This window comes from Oncorhynchus keta, chromosome 2 (assembly GCF_023373465.1).
Source record: "Oncorhynchus keta strain PuntledgeMale-10-30-2019 chromosome 2, Oket_V2, whole genome shotgun sequence".
NCBI classification, from domain to species: Eukaryota; Metazoa; Chordata; class Actinopteri; order Salmoniformes; family Salmonidae; genus Oncorhynchus; species Oncorhynchus keta.
The window spans coordinates 28,318,080-28,334,431 of record NC_068422.1 but is presented as its reverse complement, the minus strand read 5'-3'; the positions used below and the strand labels follow the sequence as shown (position 1 = coordinate 28,334,431).

The 16,352-nt window shown below is 43.9% G+C and overlaps 1 protein-coding gene across 7 annotated transcripts in view; it reads right to left on the bottom strand.

Moving 5' to 3' along the window:
* The window catches only part of LOC118371387 (calcium-activated potassium channel subunit alpha-1-like), a 315,283-nt gene that overhangs the window by 184,029 nt on the left and 114,902 nt on the right, over positions 1–16,352 (bottom strand). For all 7 annotated transcript variants that reach the window (XM_052474861.1, XM_052474855.1, XM_052474850.1 and 4 more), the window contains exon 2: positions 5,925–6,095. In XM_052474861.1, coding sequence (XP_052330821.1) covers positions 5,925–6,095 — 171 coding nt within the window. The remainder of the gene's footprint in view (positions 1–5,924; positions 6,096–16,352) is intronic.

Here is a 16,352-nt window from a genome sequence, read left to right as displayed (position 1 = left end):
AGTTTCTCCCATTCCTCTCTGCAGACCCTCACAAGCTCTGTCAGGTTGGATGGGGAGCGTTGCTCCACAGCTATTTTCAGGTCTCTCCAGAGTTCGATCGGGTTCAAGTCAGGGCTCTGGCTGGGCCTCTCAACGACTTTCAGAGACTTGTCCCGAAGCCACTCCTGCATTGTCTTGGCTGTGTGCTTAGGGTCGTTGTCCTGTTGGAAGGTGAACCTTCACCCCCAGTCTGAGGTCTTGAGCGCTGTGGAGCAGGTTTTCATCGAGGATCTCTCTGTACTTTTCTCGGTTCATCTTTGCCTTTATCCTGACTGGTATCCCAGTCCCTACCACTGAAAAACTTCCCCATAGCATGATGCTGCCACCACCATGCTTCACCTTAGGGATGGTGCCAGGTTTCCTCCAGACCTGACACTTAGCATTCAAAAAAGTTCAACTCAGATAGTCCATGTAGGCATTTTGTTAGCTATTTAGCAGTCTTATGGGGATAGAAGCTGTTCAGGAGGCTGTTGCTGTCAGACTTGTTGCTCCGGTACAGCTTGCCGTGCGGAAGCAGAGAGAATGGCTAGGTTGGCTGGAGCCTTCCTCTGACACCACCTGATATTGAGGTCCTGGATGGCAGGGAACTTGGCTCCAGTGATGTACTATGCTGTCCGCACCACCCTCTGTAGCGCCATGCGATGTGGATAGAGGGATCAAGTGAGAGAGAGAGAGCGAGATGGCCACCGCCACAGGGTTGGGAAAAGGCCATGACAGCAGATGGTTACTGGTTCCCACCCAAGATCCCCTAAAGCAAGAAAGATGTCTGCTCTGACCCATTTCTGCCTGCAGTCTGGCAGAGTCCAGTAATAGCAGGGAGAAGAAATAGAGGACTATATCAATAATAGAGAGGATATAATCCTTCACTGGAAGCATTCCCTTCCTCTCCACATTATGAGATTACAGTTAACCCGGAGGTCTATAGACCAGGGACATGGTGAGTGGATTAACCATTTACTGTAGTGTCACAACCTGCTGAGTCACTCAGATACTCTTCTTTTGTCGTTTCATATTGCTATAAAGCGTCTCTCACTCCCACAGTAAAGAGACAGACAAACAGACAGACAGACAGACGGACAGACAGTGCGAACGAGCAAGCGAGAGATGCTGACAGGCGGTCACTCCTCTCTTTAATATTTGAATAATCTCCAAATATTCTGTCTGCAGTACTCTAGTAATTCACATTGAATTTGGAACCATACATGCTTATTCTACCAACTCCATATCTGTCAGTAGAACATTTGGGTCCATTTAGTTTTTCCCTCTCTAATGGTTAAGGTTAACACATACAGGAACAGACAGAGCGATAAATGTAACTACCATTCCCTTAATGTTCCACAAGATGAGAATGATCTGGTGGAAAATGAGGACGTGTGTGTGTGTGCACCTGCTCACTGTTGCTTACATGGGAGATTGATGTGATGAGCTATAATGGGTTTCAGTGATTCAACCCGGGTACTGGCTCCCATTAAGACAACAACAAACACACACACAGGCTTGTCTGCACCTGCTCACTGTTGCTTCCATGTGAGATCAATGTGATGACCTGTAATGGTTTCAGTGATTCAGCCTGGGTATTGGCTCCCATTAAGACAACACACACACACAAACCTATATTGAACTATGCTGCTGGAATCTGGGGTTGTAAAGAAGCCAAAACAGGGCTAACTCTATTCAGAACAGAGCCAGAAGACGTTACTTTAGCTTGCTCCAAGCCTTGCTATTCAAGGAGACATGGGATGGGAGCCTAGTGAAAATAAGACAGAGGGGTGAAATTATTAGGTTATGAAACCGTGTTATTAATATGCCAGGGGACAGAATAACAAAACATATTTTCAACTGGGATAAAACACACAATTACCCTTGGACAAAGGATCTCAATGACATATTTCAGGAAGCTGATCTACAACACGTATTTAGAAATACGTTACGATGCATTGTCAACATGATCCAACACAAGTTCAACCTCAAAGAAAAATGGTCAACTGATATATGGCTAAAACCAAAACTCATAACTTCTAACCAGATCAAATCACCTATGATCCAGAACCCTATGTCACCTCTCACCTAACAAGAAATCAAAAGATCCTTGTGTGCTCAGTTGAGAACAGGGATACTGGCTCTGGAAATTGAAGGTAGGTTCAATGACATAAATGAGAAGATCAATAATTAACTGCATGTATTTTACTGTACTTTATATGATTTAAGAAACCAGACCTATTCTGGAGTAGTGATGAAGATAAACTTGAATGACTATTCAGTACAGAAGTGTTCCTGGTTGTGCATTTTATTTACAAAGCTTGAAAGGCAGGACAACATAAGTTCTATAACTGAAAGGTTTTTGTTATGTGTTTCAATATTTTTTTTGTTTCAGTAGGAATGCAATTGAGCATGTATGTATTAGAGGTCGACCGATTAATCGAAATGGCCGATTAATTGGGGCCGATTTCAAGTTTCCATAACAATTGGAAATCGGTAATTTAGGATTTTTTTAATTTTATTTAATCTTTATTTAACTAGGCAAGTCAGTTAAGAACGCATTCTTATTTTCAATGACGGCCTAGGAACGGTGGGTTAATTGCCTTGTTCAGGGGCAGAACGACTGATTTGTACCTTGGGTATTGTACCTCGTCTTCTTGGGTAAGACCCTACAAACTTGGCACACCTGTAATTGGGAAGTCTCTTCCATTCTTTTTTGTAGATCTTCTCAAGCTCTATCAGGTTGGATGGGGATTGTCGCTGCACAACTATTTTCAGGTCTCTTCAGAGATGTTCGGATCGCTCTACTTTGCTCTGTTAAAACTGGTTGAGGATAGGGTGCAGTATTTTCACTTTGGATGAATTGCGTGCCCATAGTGAACTGCATCCTACTCTGTCCTAGATTGCTAATATATGCATATTATTATTTCTATTGGATAGAAAACACTCTGAAGTTTCTAAAACGGTTTGAATTATGTCTGTGAGTATAACAGAACTCATAGGGCAGCCAATCTTCCAAACAAGAAGTGAAACAAGAAGTGAAATTCTGAATGTGGGTCAACTTTGACGTCATCGCCCCCTCCTTTCCCAACAAGATATGGATCTGGTAGCACTTCCTACGCCTTCCACTATATGTCCTCATTCAGTAGAAAGTGGAATGGAGCTTTTGGTGTGAACTTTGACCGAATTGGAGGGGAAATAGTCAGTGTCCCGACAGAATGCCATTTTTCTGTGGCGCATTTCTCTGTGGGTGCTACCACCGTTCCATTTGGCTGCAGTTGAAACGTATGATCCGGTTGGAACATTATTGGATATATATGAAAATAACATCCTGAAGATTGAATCTACTTAGTTTGACCAGTTTATTCGACCTGGAATATATCTTTTAAAAGTTTTCGTGCGAGTTGTCCTGGACCGGCGTCAGCTTTTGGGCACGTGAGCTGAAAGTGGTAGCAAATGCAGCTAATTGGACACTAGTATTGGACATTATGGAACAAAACAACAATTTATTGTGGAACTAGGACTCCTTGCACTGCATTCTGATGAAAGATCATCAAAGGTAAGGGAATATTTATGATGTAATTTCGTATTTCTGTTGACTCCAACATGGCGGAGAAATACTTTTACGTCTGAGATGTCTGAGACGTACGCTGTCTCAGATTATTGCATGGTAGGCTTTTTCCGTAACGTAAAAAAAAAATCTGACACAGCGGTTGCATTAAGAACCAGTGTATCTTTAATTATATGTAGAACATGTATCTTAAGTCAAGGTTTATGATGAGTATTTCTGTTATCTGGCGTAGCTTTCTATAATTCCTCCGGATATTTTGGAGGAATTTCTGAACATGGCGTCAATGTAAACCAAGATTTGTGGATATAAATATGCATATTTTCCGAACAAAACATAAATGTATTGTGTATGTCATATGAGTCTTGGTGGTTCCAAACTTCTTCCATTAAAGAATGATGGAGGCCAATGTTCTTGGAGACCTTCAATACGGTCAACATGTTTGGTGCCCTTCTCCAGTTCTGTTTCTCAACACAAACCTGTCTCGGAGCTCTATGGACCTTTGTCCCCATGGCTTGGTTTGGGCTCTGACATGGACTGTCAACTGTGGGACCTTATATAGACAGGTGTGTGCCTTTCCAAATCATGTCCAATCAATTGAATTTACCGCAGCTGGACTCCAATCAAGTTGTTGAAACATCTCCAGGATGATCAATGGAAACAGGATGCACCTGAGCTCAATTTCGAGTATCATAGCAAAGGGTCTGAATAGTTATGTAAATAAGGTAACTGTTTTATATTTTTAATAGATTTGTCATTATGGGCTATTGTGTGTAGATTATTGACATTTGTATTTTATTTAATCCATTTTAGAATAAGGCTGTAACATAACAACATTTTGAAAAATGCAAGGGGTCTGAATACTTTCTGAATACACTGCGTACCCCCTCGACAGAAGGCATTGGGGCGAAGCTGTGATAGGTGTATTTAGATTCCTCTGGAAATTAGCTAAGCCCCAGAGCACACTTGATCTTTATTAGCAGCAAAGTCATCAAGACCAGCACATGAACATAGACCTAGGGCTCTAAGCACATACATTGGTTTCTTTATTTATCTTCCCTGTGTCACTGAATCTACACGGTATACACACCACCCTGTGTGTGTGTTACCCCTGTCCTGCACAGTTCAGATGATTGAGTACGGCTACACTGTAGTTGCTATGGTAACATGGAAACAGGCTCAGTGAACACAGACGCTCCTCGCAGCTTTGATCTGCAGAAAAGGCCTGGTGGATGGCAAGAGTCCCACAACACCGCCCACACACACTGTACATGTCAAGATGTGTGCAAACACTTGAAACATGCACACGCACACTCTTTCACCTGCATACACACTTAATTGTTCAGAGTGCATTCCCATCATATCATTACAGCGTCAGTAAGCAGGCATATGGTGCAGAAACCTAGACAATATCACAGTAGGTGAGATATTTATATGCAGAGTACTGCTCTATACAGACCTCTGCTTAATTTCTCCTCAATATCAGACAGGTGCTTTAGAGAGGACACACACCCCCACACATATTCTAAGGAGACGTGAAGACTTCACATTTCACCAAATATTAACAATTACACTTTTAGGGTTGGTGGTTTTATAGTTTTGTGTGTTTGTTTTGGCCAACACTTCGAGTTTCGTATTTATCCAAAACACCAAACATCTACGAAACACCTAAATCAATACATTTTGGTACTTTACCTTTTTATAAGCATTTTGGTACTTTTTATAAGCATTTATTAGCCTGTATGTCTTACAATCAGGCTTATCACATGTTATATGTATCAATATTTCAAAAAAGAAAACATTCTACCTTTACAAATAAAACATATGAGTTTCTTCCCTTTGTAAAATGTAGGAGTTTCCTTTGTCTGGTTTTAAATACAGCTGGGAGTCCAGATGCTTTATTCCAGCCGTGCCTCGCAGACAGATTTATCATCAGCTGATTACACTGCAGCAGACGCAGACAAGGGGTCCTTTGCTCCCTCCCTCCAACCCCTGTGTACCCTGTCAGTCTTTGGTCACAAAAACACACCACATGTTCTACACACCCTCCAATCTAACAGTAACGTAGCTGAGAATGTATCCCAGTAAATTGACATGCTATCCCAGTGGCTTGACAATTTAATAACTCAGTTATACTTCTGCTAGGTCTATTACGTCTGACATCACACACATTCTGACATAATATGAACTACAGGTAGAATATCTTCAGGGGTCTGAGATTGAGAGCAGCTCAAAATAAAAGCACCAACACACCCCTACACACGCGCACCCACACACACACACATACACACACACACACACACACAAACATAAACATAAACATGCTTCGGGCACGTACCAGGACTCTGCCGGTGAGTGTCTGTGCTGATATCATGACCCCGGCCCAGTCCTTCACAGAGGTCATCCACCCAACCTCGCTGGCAGGTACCACTTCGTCCTTCTCATCAGGACCCTTAGGTGTCCCATCTGCTGCCTGACTGTTAGCAGGGTTATTCACCTTCTGGGCCTCCTGGAAGAAAGGGGGAGAGAGAGGTGGAGGAAAAAGAAAGCGATGGAGGAGAGATGGAGGAGAAAACGAGAGAGAGATGAAGAAGCAAGAGATTGGGGAGTGAGAGATGGAGAAAGAGAGACAGACAGAGAGAGAGAGAAAGATTGCGTTAACATTTTGTTGATCAGACACCTAAACTCAGCAAAAGAATTAATCACGTTGATTAATGTGCACTGTCCCTGTAAAGATCAAATAAACTCAAACTGTCAACTGCGTTTATTTTCAGCAAACTTAACGTGTAAATATTTGTATGAACATAACAATATTCAACAACTGAGACATAAACTGAACAAGTTCCACAGACATGTGACAAACAGAAATATAATGTGTCCCTGAACAAAGGGGGAGGGTCAAAATCAAAAGTAACAGTCAGTATCTGGTGTGGCCACCAGCTGCATTAAGTACTGCAGTGCATCTCCTCCTCGTGGACTGTACCAGATTTGCCGGTCCTTGCTGTGAGATGTTACCCCACTCCTCCACCAAGGCACCTACAAGTCCCCGGACATCTCGGCGGGGAATGGCCCTAGCCCTCACCCTCAGATCCAACAGGTCCCAGACGTGCTCCATTGGATTGAGATCCGGGCTCTTCGCTGGCCATGGCAGTACACTGACATTCCTGTCTTGCAGGAAATCACGCACAGACCGAGCAGTATGGCTGGAGACTTTGTCATGCTGGAGGGTCATGTCAGGATGAGCCTGCAGGAAGGGTACCACATGAGGGAGGAGGATATCTTCCCTGTAAAGTACAACGTTGAGATTGCCTGCAATGACAACAAACTCAGTCCGATGATGCTGTGACAAACCGCCCCAGACCATGACGGACCCTCCACCTCCAAATCGATCCCGCTCCAGAGTACAGGCCTCGGTGTAACGCTCATTCCTTAAACGATAAACGCAAATCCGACCATCACCCCTGGTGAGACAAAACTGCGACTCGTCAGTGAAGAGCACTTTTTGCCAGTCCTGTCTGGTCCATCAACGGTGGGCTTGTGCCCATAGGCGACATTGTTGCCAGTGATGTCTGGTGAGGACCTGCCTTACAACAGGCCTACAGGCCCTCAGTCCAGCCTCTCAGCCTATTGCGGACAGTCTAAGCACGGATGGAGGGATTGTACGTTCCTGGTGTAACTCACACAGTTGTTGCTGCCATCCTGTACCTGTCCCACAGGTGTTGTTACATGTGGTCTGCCACTGCGAGGACGATCAGCTGTCCGTCCTGTCTCCCTGTAGCGCTGTCTTTGGCGTCTCACAGTACGGACATTGCAATTTATTGCCCTGGCCACATCTGCAGTCCTCATGCCTCCTTGCAGCATGCCTAAGGCACATTCACGCAGATGAGCAGGGACCCTGGGCATCTTTCTTTTGGTGTTTTTCAGAGTCAGTAGAAAGGCCTCTTTAGTGTCCTAAGTTTTCATAACTGTGACCTTAATTGCCTACCGTCTGTAAGCTGTTAGTGTCTTAATGACCGTTCCACAGGTGCATGTTCATTAATTGTTTATGGTTCATTGAACAAGCATGGGAAACAGTGTTTAAACCCTTTATAATGAAGAGCTGTGAAGTTGTTAGTTTTGACGAATTATCTTTGAAAGACAGGGTCCTGAGAAAGGGACATTTCTTTTTTTGCTGAGTTTATTATTTCATATAGAAATAGGGAATCATGACAGCTGCTCTAAAGATTATATTTCTATCTGCAATGTTCTACAAGAGTATCTAGCACCATGTGCCTGAAAGGAGAGTGGGCTTGGAGGGTACATGTACTGCATAGCTCCACAAGATGCCATCTAAAGTATTCATAGAATCTACCTAATTAATACATGACCATATGAACCGACACAAGATCTACATTATAGTAAGAGGTCCAAGGTAGCAATCACTTGAGTCCCTATAGACAGTGTAATGGAGAGAAAGAGCTCTAGCATGTCAATGTGAGGCTCTGGCTTGCTGATGCATAAGAGTGGAGGTAAAGACACACACTTCATATCGCACACTGTCAGGTTTGTCAAACACGCCTCTGCCATATGTTGAATGTGTGTTTGTGAGTGTGTGTAGTCGTTGTTGCTTTTGCCCACATGGGCCTGTAAGTTCATTCATCCTAGGGGTGTATAGTGGCATACGACTAATGTTGTCATGCAGGCCCCTCAACCCTTCATCTTGTGACTGAATGAATGAGCAGAGCACAGTTGCATTGTAATGCATTGACTCGCCATACTCTGCAGTGCTACTTACGTACGCAGCTGCTTAGACATCCACTCACTCTAATAATACTTCCTTTGACATGTTTCCCCTTCAGCCATTAAGTTGCATGGTTTGATTGCAAGCACACACGCAGTGCATAACGCCTGGCGAGGTAGAGTAAAGGTCAGCGTGTCACCGCTAGGCCCTTAAACCATAGGGTGTAGCGCAGCGAATGGCGTCACAGAGAATCCCTGGCACTCCAGTAACTTTCAGAGCTCTCGGCCAGGGCCCACTCTCCTTCCAAGGAAGCTGGGTTGTATTAACGGCAGGGTAGTGGTTAATCTTTTATTACAACCCACTGACACTGCTCGTCCACTCTGGACCAGACCTGTGTTCAAACACTATGTGAAATCTTTCATATACTTTGAGCGTTTGAGTAAGTCTGCATCGAGTGTCAAATGGTTGGAGTTTAACGTCTTGGGACTTTTCCATTGGTTCATTAAGTCAGGCAAACTCAATCAAGTCCATATAAAGTATTTGGAATGATTTAAAATAGTGTTTGCACCCGGGTATGCTCTGGACCGGCCGACAGACGAGTCAGAATCAACGGAGTCTCTGGTTAATGGACTATGTGACGTCAGCAGACTGGGACAGTAGTGTGTGTTTGGGTGACATGATACTGTCTGTGTCTGACATCCTAAGGTATTCCAACAGTCTGAATACTGAACAGGTGGAAAATACCCAGAATACAACTGACCTACATGTATTGTTTTTTTCCCCTTGGTTTGTTTGTGTATGACGCCACAGAGTGACAGCCCTGAGTTTTTCCTTGCCAGGTCATGATCATGGAAAACTCAGTGCCCTAGACATACTAATCCATCTCATTCCAAGAACTTTGAAGCAAGAGAAGAAACACTATATATACACAAATGGACAGTACGCATAAAAAAAGATACACACCTACTCATTCAAGTTTTTTTTTTAAACTATTTTCTACATTGTAGAATAATAGTGAAGACATCAACACTATGAAATAATCATGTGGTTACAAAAAAAGTGTTAAACAAATCAAAATATATTTTATATTTGAGATTCATCAAAGTAGTCACCCGTTGCCTTGATGACAGCTTTGCGCACACTCTTGGCATTCTCTCAACCAGCTTCATGAGATAGTCACCTGGAATGCATTTCAACAGATATGCCTTGTTAAAAGTTAATTTGTGGAATTTCTTTCCTTCTTAATGCATTTCAGCCAATCAGTTGTGTTGTGACAAGGTAGGGGGGTATACAGAAGATAGCCCTATTTGGTAAAATACCAAGTCCATATTACGGCAAGAATAGCTCAAATAAGCAAAGAGAAATTACAGTCCATCATTACTTTAAGACATGAAGGTCAGTCAATCCTGAACATTTCAAGAACTTTGAAAGTTACTTCAAGCGCAGTGGAAAAAACATCAAGTGCTATAATGAAACTTGATCTCATGAGGACCGCCACAGGAAAGGAAGACCCAGGGTTACCTCTGCTGCAGAGGATAAGTTCATTAGAGTCAACTGCACCTCAGATTGTAGCCCAAATAAGTAACAGACACATCTCAACATCAACTGGGTGAATCAGGCCTTCATGGTCAAATTGCTGCAAAGAAACCACTACTAAAGGACACCAATAAGAAGAGACTTGCTTGGGCCAAGAAACATGAGCAATGGACATTAGACTGGTGGAAATCTGTCCTTTGGTCTGATGGGCCAAATTTGAGATTATCGGTTCCAACCAGTGTGTCTTTGTGAGACGCAGAGTAGGTGAACGGATGATCTCCGCATATGTGGTTCCCACCATGAAGCATGGAGGAGGTGGTGTTATGGTGTGGGGGTGCTTTGGCGGTGACACTGTCAGTGATTTATTTAAAATTCAAGGCACACTTAACCAGCATGGCTACCACAGGATTCTGCAGCGATACGCCATCCCATCTGGTTTGCACTTAGTGGGACTATCATTTCTTTTTCAATAGGACAAAGACCCAACACACCTCCAGGCTGTGTAAAGGGCTATTTGACCGAGAAGGAGAATGTTGGAGTGCTGCATCAGATGACCTGGCCTCCACAATAACCCGACCTCAACCCAACTGAGATGGTTTGGGATGAGTTAGACCGCAGAGTGAAGGAAAAGCAGCCAACAAGTGCTCAGCATCTGTGGGAACTCCTTCAAGACTGTTGGAAAAGCATTCCTCATTAAGCTGGTTGAGCGAATGCCAAGAGTGTGCAAAGCTGTCACCAAGGCAAAGGGTGTCTACTTAAAATAATGTAAATTATAGAATCTATTTTTATTTGTTTAAAACTGTTTTGGCTATTACATGATTCCATATGTGTTATTTCATAGTTTGTGTCTTCACTAGTATTCTACACAGTAGAAAATAGTACAAGTTAAGAAAAACCTTTGAAAGGTAGTTGTGTCCAAACTTTTGACTGGTTCTGTATGTGGACACCCCTTCAAATTGATGGATTTGGCTATTTCAGCCACACCTGTTGCTGACAGGTGTATAAAATCAAGCACCAAGCCATGCAATCATTAGACAAAACATTCGCAGTAGAATGTCCATCCTAAAGAGCTCAGTGACTTTCAACGTGGCACCATCATAGGATGCCACCTTTCCAACAAGTCCGTTCATCAAATTTCTGCCCTGCTAGAGCTGTCCTGGTCAACTGTAGGCCACACAAGCTCACAGAACAGGACCACGTAGCGCATACAAATTGTCTGTTCTCGGTTGCAACACTCACTACTGAGTTCCAAACGGCCTCTGGAAGCAACGTTAGCACAATAACAGTTCGTCGTGAGCTTTATGAAATGGGTTTCCATGGCAGAGCAGCCGCACACAAGCCTAAGATCACCATGCACAATGCCAAGCGTCAGCTGGAGTGGTGTAAAGCTTGCCACCATTGGACTCTGGAGCAGTGGAAACACATTGTCTGGAGTGATGAATCATGCTTCACAATCTGGCAGTCCAACAGATGAATCTGGGTTTGGCAGATACCTACAGGAACTCTACTTACCCGAATGCGTAGTGCCAACTGTAAAGTTTAGTGGAGGAGGAATGGTCTGGGGCTGTTTTTCATGGTTCGGGCTTGGCATCTTAGTTCTAGTGAAGGGAAATATTTTATGCTACAGCACACGATATTTGAGACGATTCTGTGCTTCCAACTTTGTGGCAACAGTTTGGGGAAAGCCCTTTCCTGTTTCAGCATGACAATGCCCTCGTGCACAAAGCGAGGTCCATTTAGAAATGGTTTGTCGAGATTGGTGTGTAAGAACTGGACTGGCCTACACAGAACCCTGAACACAACCCCATCGAACACCTTTGGGATGAATTGGAAGGCCAACTGCGAGCCAGGCCTAATCGCACAACATCAGTGCCCGACCTCACTAATGCTCATGGCTGATCGGAAGCAAGTCCGCGCAGCAATATTCTAACTTCTAGTGGAAATCCTTCCATGAAGGAGTGGAGGCTGTTATAGCTGCAAAGGGGGGACCAACTCAATATTAATGTCCATGATTTTGGAATGAGATGTTCGACAAGCAGGTGTCCACATACTTTTGGTCATGTAGTGTAATCCAGCAGACCAACCCAGCCACTAGAGTCCCCGATATAGTTCCTAGGCTATCAGGGACAAAGTGACAGTAGTATTCCATTCTGGTCGGCTAGCTGGCTGGCACACACACGGTTTTTCCCATTACAGTCTGTTTGGAGAGGATTGTCCAGTTCAAATTGGATTATATTCCTTAAATGATCCAACATGGCCACAGCTGCCATTTTCCTAATTACATTTTCTGCCATAACAAATGGCAATAACCTCCTTTTAAAAGTCTGCCTGAGATACAGTTCTAGTGGCTATCTGCTGCTGCTGCCTATAGACCCCACATAACAGGAGAGTGCCACAAATGGTAACCAGTTACCTATGGGCTCTTGTCAAAAGAAGTGCACTTCTTTTAGGGTCCCATTTGGGACGCAGCCCAGGAATGCAGTGGAAAATGGGTTCAGGACTGCTTCGTAGACAAACATCCATGCTTCCATGTGCTGTTATGAATGCTTAGCTGGATAATAATGTATGGATGGTGTGTAATGCACTTTAAATGACTTAATACCTCATATTTATACAACCACTGTTATAAGGAGCCATGGTTTGTCAAGAGCGCCAATATCAAGTGTTAAAAAGCACTATTGGGTGCTAGAAGGCAATATAAGATCTTTGTCTTCACATCTTACCAGAGCTGTAACCTCACCCCTCTCCTGCCCTCTTCAGTCCTCCCTTGCCAAATACCCAGAATGCTTCATCCCTTTCACATGGTGCAAATACGGAGGGGTATGCATTTGTGGCGCTCACTATATCTGTATGTGTGTTCACTATTCGCGGGCACGGCTAATGTTTCGCTCTGGTTGGACGGCCACCTGCTTCAAAGCTCTCCAGGCATGTAGCCGTGGTAACATGTGCTTGGCAGGGGCTGAGGAATAAATCTAACTGAGATGACTGGAGGAGGACAGGCACACTAATAACCACTCACACACAGTATACGTACGTGTGTGTGTGCGCTAGTGGAGAAACCATGAATAATGGATATAAGTCGAAACTGATGTCTAGACAGATCGGAGAGGACAATGTAAGCAACAAAGTGTTTCTACTTCATTTGAGCGGCTGGCCGGCGCTGGGCCTAGCTCACTACAGGGACAGAGAAAGAATCCTGCCAAGAGAGAATCCATCTGCTATATATACACACACCTGTGATGTCAAAATGAAAGAGAGAGAGATGGAGAGAGGGGGAAGATTGAGAGAGAAAGGGAGAGAGATGGAGAAAGGTAGGGAAAAAGAGAGATAGAGAAAGTGTTTGATGGAGAAGGTAATAGAGGAGAGTGAGCGATTGAGAAAACTGAGGAAGGAGAGAGAGAGTGAGAGAGCAAGTGCGAGAACGAATCAGAGAACAGCAGGAGTGCAAATATGTTCCTTTTCACGGGCCAAGAGGTTGGCCTCTGTAGTTGACACAGTTTATCTATGTAAGCAATAAGGCCCTATATAGACTGTCCTCAACCCTCCTGCCACACATCCACACATATAGATTCATAACTGAATATACACTAACTATACAAAACATTAAAATGACCCATGCCTGTAATACTATCATCAGGGCGCTGCAATCAATAACAGCAGTGAAGAGAGAAACAGTGAATGACTTATTAATTGATTAAGGTGAGAAATATGGCTGCCTTGGGAAGAGGACTGAGCAGACCTTATGGTGAAGGTTATCACAGCTATATAAAGATCCATCTCGGAGTGGACAGCGGTGTAGGTGTGTGTCTAGGAGTGTGTCACTTGTTAAATCCACTTCAAATCAGTGTAGATGAAGGGGATGAGACAGGTTAAAGAAGGATTTTTAAGCCTTGAGACAATTGAGACATGGATTGTGTATTTGTGCCATTCAGAGAGTGTATGGGCAAGAAAAAATGCCAGGCGCACTGGTCATGAACTGCAACGGTGCTGGGTTTTTCACGCTCAACAGTTTCTCGTGTGTATGAAGAATGGTCCAGTACCCAAAGGACATCCAGCCAACTTGAGACAACTGTGGGAAGCATTGAAGTCAACATGGGCCAGAATCCCTGTGAAATGCTTTCCACACCTTGTAGAGCCCATGACCTGAAGAATTGAGGCTGTTCTTAGGGCAAAAGGGAGGGTGCAACTCAACATTAGGAAGGTGTCCTTAATGTTTTGTACACTCAGTCTGTATCCACCAGTATTGTAGAGGACTGATGCAAGCAGAAGCCACACCCATGTCTCTCTCTGCAGTTAGTCCTACAGAGCTACTTAATTCTGCCAGTATACTGTATTATGACTGATGTGATATTCAGTTTCCAAAATGTATTTTCATTGTCATTGTTTTCCTTTATATTTAATAAATGTATTGTCCCACATGCCATTGATTGCTAAGGTCAGTGGCTACCACTTAAGCAACCAATCCGCAAATATATGCTGTGTTACACTCCATTATCCAATTAATGAAAAAAAACACAAAGCTCAGTAAAATCTGCTACAGTAGTACAAGGAGCTCAGTTGGCTTGACTGCTGGACCAATTAACATTAGGGGAGACCTGGTTATAATGAATGTTACAGAGAGGCACAACGAGACAAACGGAGAAATAGAGACCGACGCAAAGAAGTTTAGATAGATACATCGCAGTGCTTGAGGCTTCACTACAGACCCCGGTTTCGATCCCAGGCTGTGTCACAACCGGCCGTGACCGGGAGTCCCTAAGGGCAGCACACAATTGGCCCAGCGTCGTCTGGGTTAGGGAAGGGTTTGGCCCAGGGGGGCTTTACTTGACTCATCTCACTCTAGTGACTCCTTGTGGCGGGCCAGCGCCTGCAGGCTGACTTCGGTGGTCAGTTGAACGGTGTTTCCTCTGACACATTGGTGCAGCTGGCTTCCGGGTTAAGCGGGTGGGTGTTAAGAAGCGCGGATTGGCGGGTCATGTTTCGGAGGACGCATGACTCGACCTTTGTCTCTCCCGAGTGCGTTGGGGAGTTGCAGCGATGAGACAAGATCGTAATTGGATTTCACGAAATGGGGTCGAAAAAGGGGGTAAAACACAAAAAGAAAGAAGAGAGAAGAGAAAAAAAGAGAAAAGACAGAGAGAGAGACACCTTAAAAGACACCGGCAGAGTGAGGTAGAAAGAGACTGAGCTGATCTAGGGACTTGGCTTTAGCGCAGCTGTTCCTGTGGCTTTGGTCCACATCGCTGGGGAAAACTCTATTCCAGTGTGAGGTGCTATATATAGCCTCACCCAGGGAGGGACAAGGCGAAAAATGAGTGAATCTCATAACACACTCTGTTCCCCCGTTTGCTATTTTAAAGCCGGTACTGTTACCTAATGTCCCTGGGTTACATGGCCTACACTAGGTCAGGATGGTCAGACCTTCTCTCTTCAGAGACTAGTTAAAACACAGGAACTTAGAGTGAGCACGCACAGACACACACACACACAGTCTGCGCACACAGACCCGTGTGCACGCACACACGCACCCCCACACACAGCAGGGACACTAGCTAATTCCCAGATTCCCATGTGTCTCAGAACAGCAGTTATTCCTGTCTCTAGGTCAGGCCTGTGGTACCATGACAACACTACAGGGTTAATAAACTCTACATATTAACTTAAAAGGCCCTTGGAGCCAAACGTTGCTGAAGTGGGTGTCATTCCTTATCTAAATATAAATAGGTTGCTATTAACTGCATGTCTAGCATCTACAATGAAATGCTTGATTTATAGCTACATACAGGGCCATCCTATTATGAAGTATTGCAACTGCAGGACTAACTATCCAGTACTAGAATTTATTGGGAACCCTGTAGCTAGTTACGATATGGCATTGTGAATTGGTTTGGTTCTAAGGTTCTCACTTTAAATGACCCTCCCTACTATACCTAGCTATGTTATTGTATGATGTTACATTATGGTTATCAATTTTTCAATGAATAACTTTGACAGTTATATAGGCCCAGAGCACGTTGGAGGATAACGATTGAAGGGATTAGGATGGGTGCCATTATGCCATGTGTTTGATTTAGGGATTACACAGGTACAGTACTGTCGGTATGGATCCTAATCTAGCCTTGTTGTCTGATACAAACATCTGGGACATTGGAATATTTATATTAGAATTCTGTGACAAATACATGCACAAACAAACACGTATGCATGAACGCATATGTGCACATGTACACTCACATCTAACTATTCCCCGGTTGCTGTAAAGGAGAATGTGTTTAGTCTATTTACCTGGTAAAATAAGAAAAAAAAGGTAACGAGAACCAGAAGGAAAGACAGACAGAGAGGGAGGAAGGAAGGAAGGCAGGCAAGGAGGGACGGACTCCACCTCTTGCCACCAGTGTTACATCATAGAGTTACTCTTGGTCATTAAATGTTCTCATCAAGGTGTGACAAAGCTATCAACGGCACACAGAGGTTGTCCAGCGCCACATTAACTCTCCCCTTATAACACAG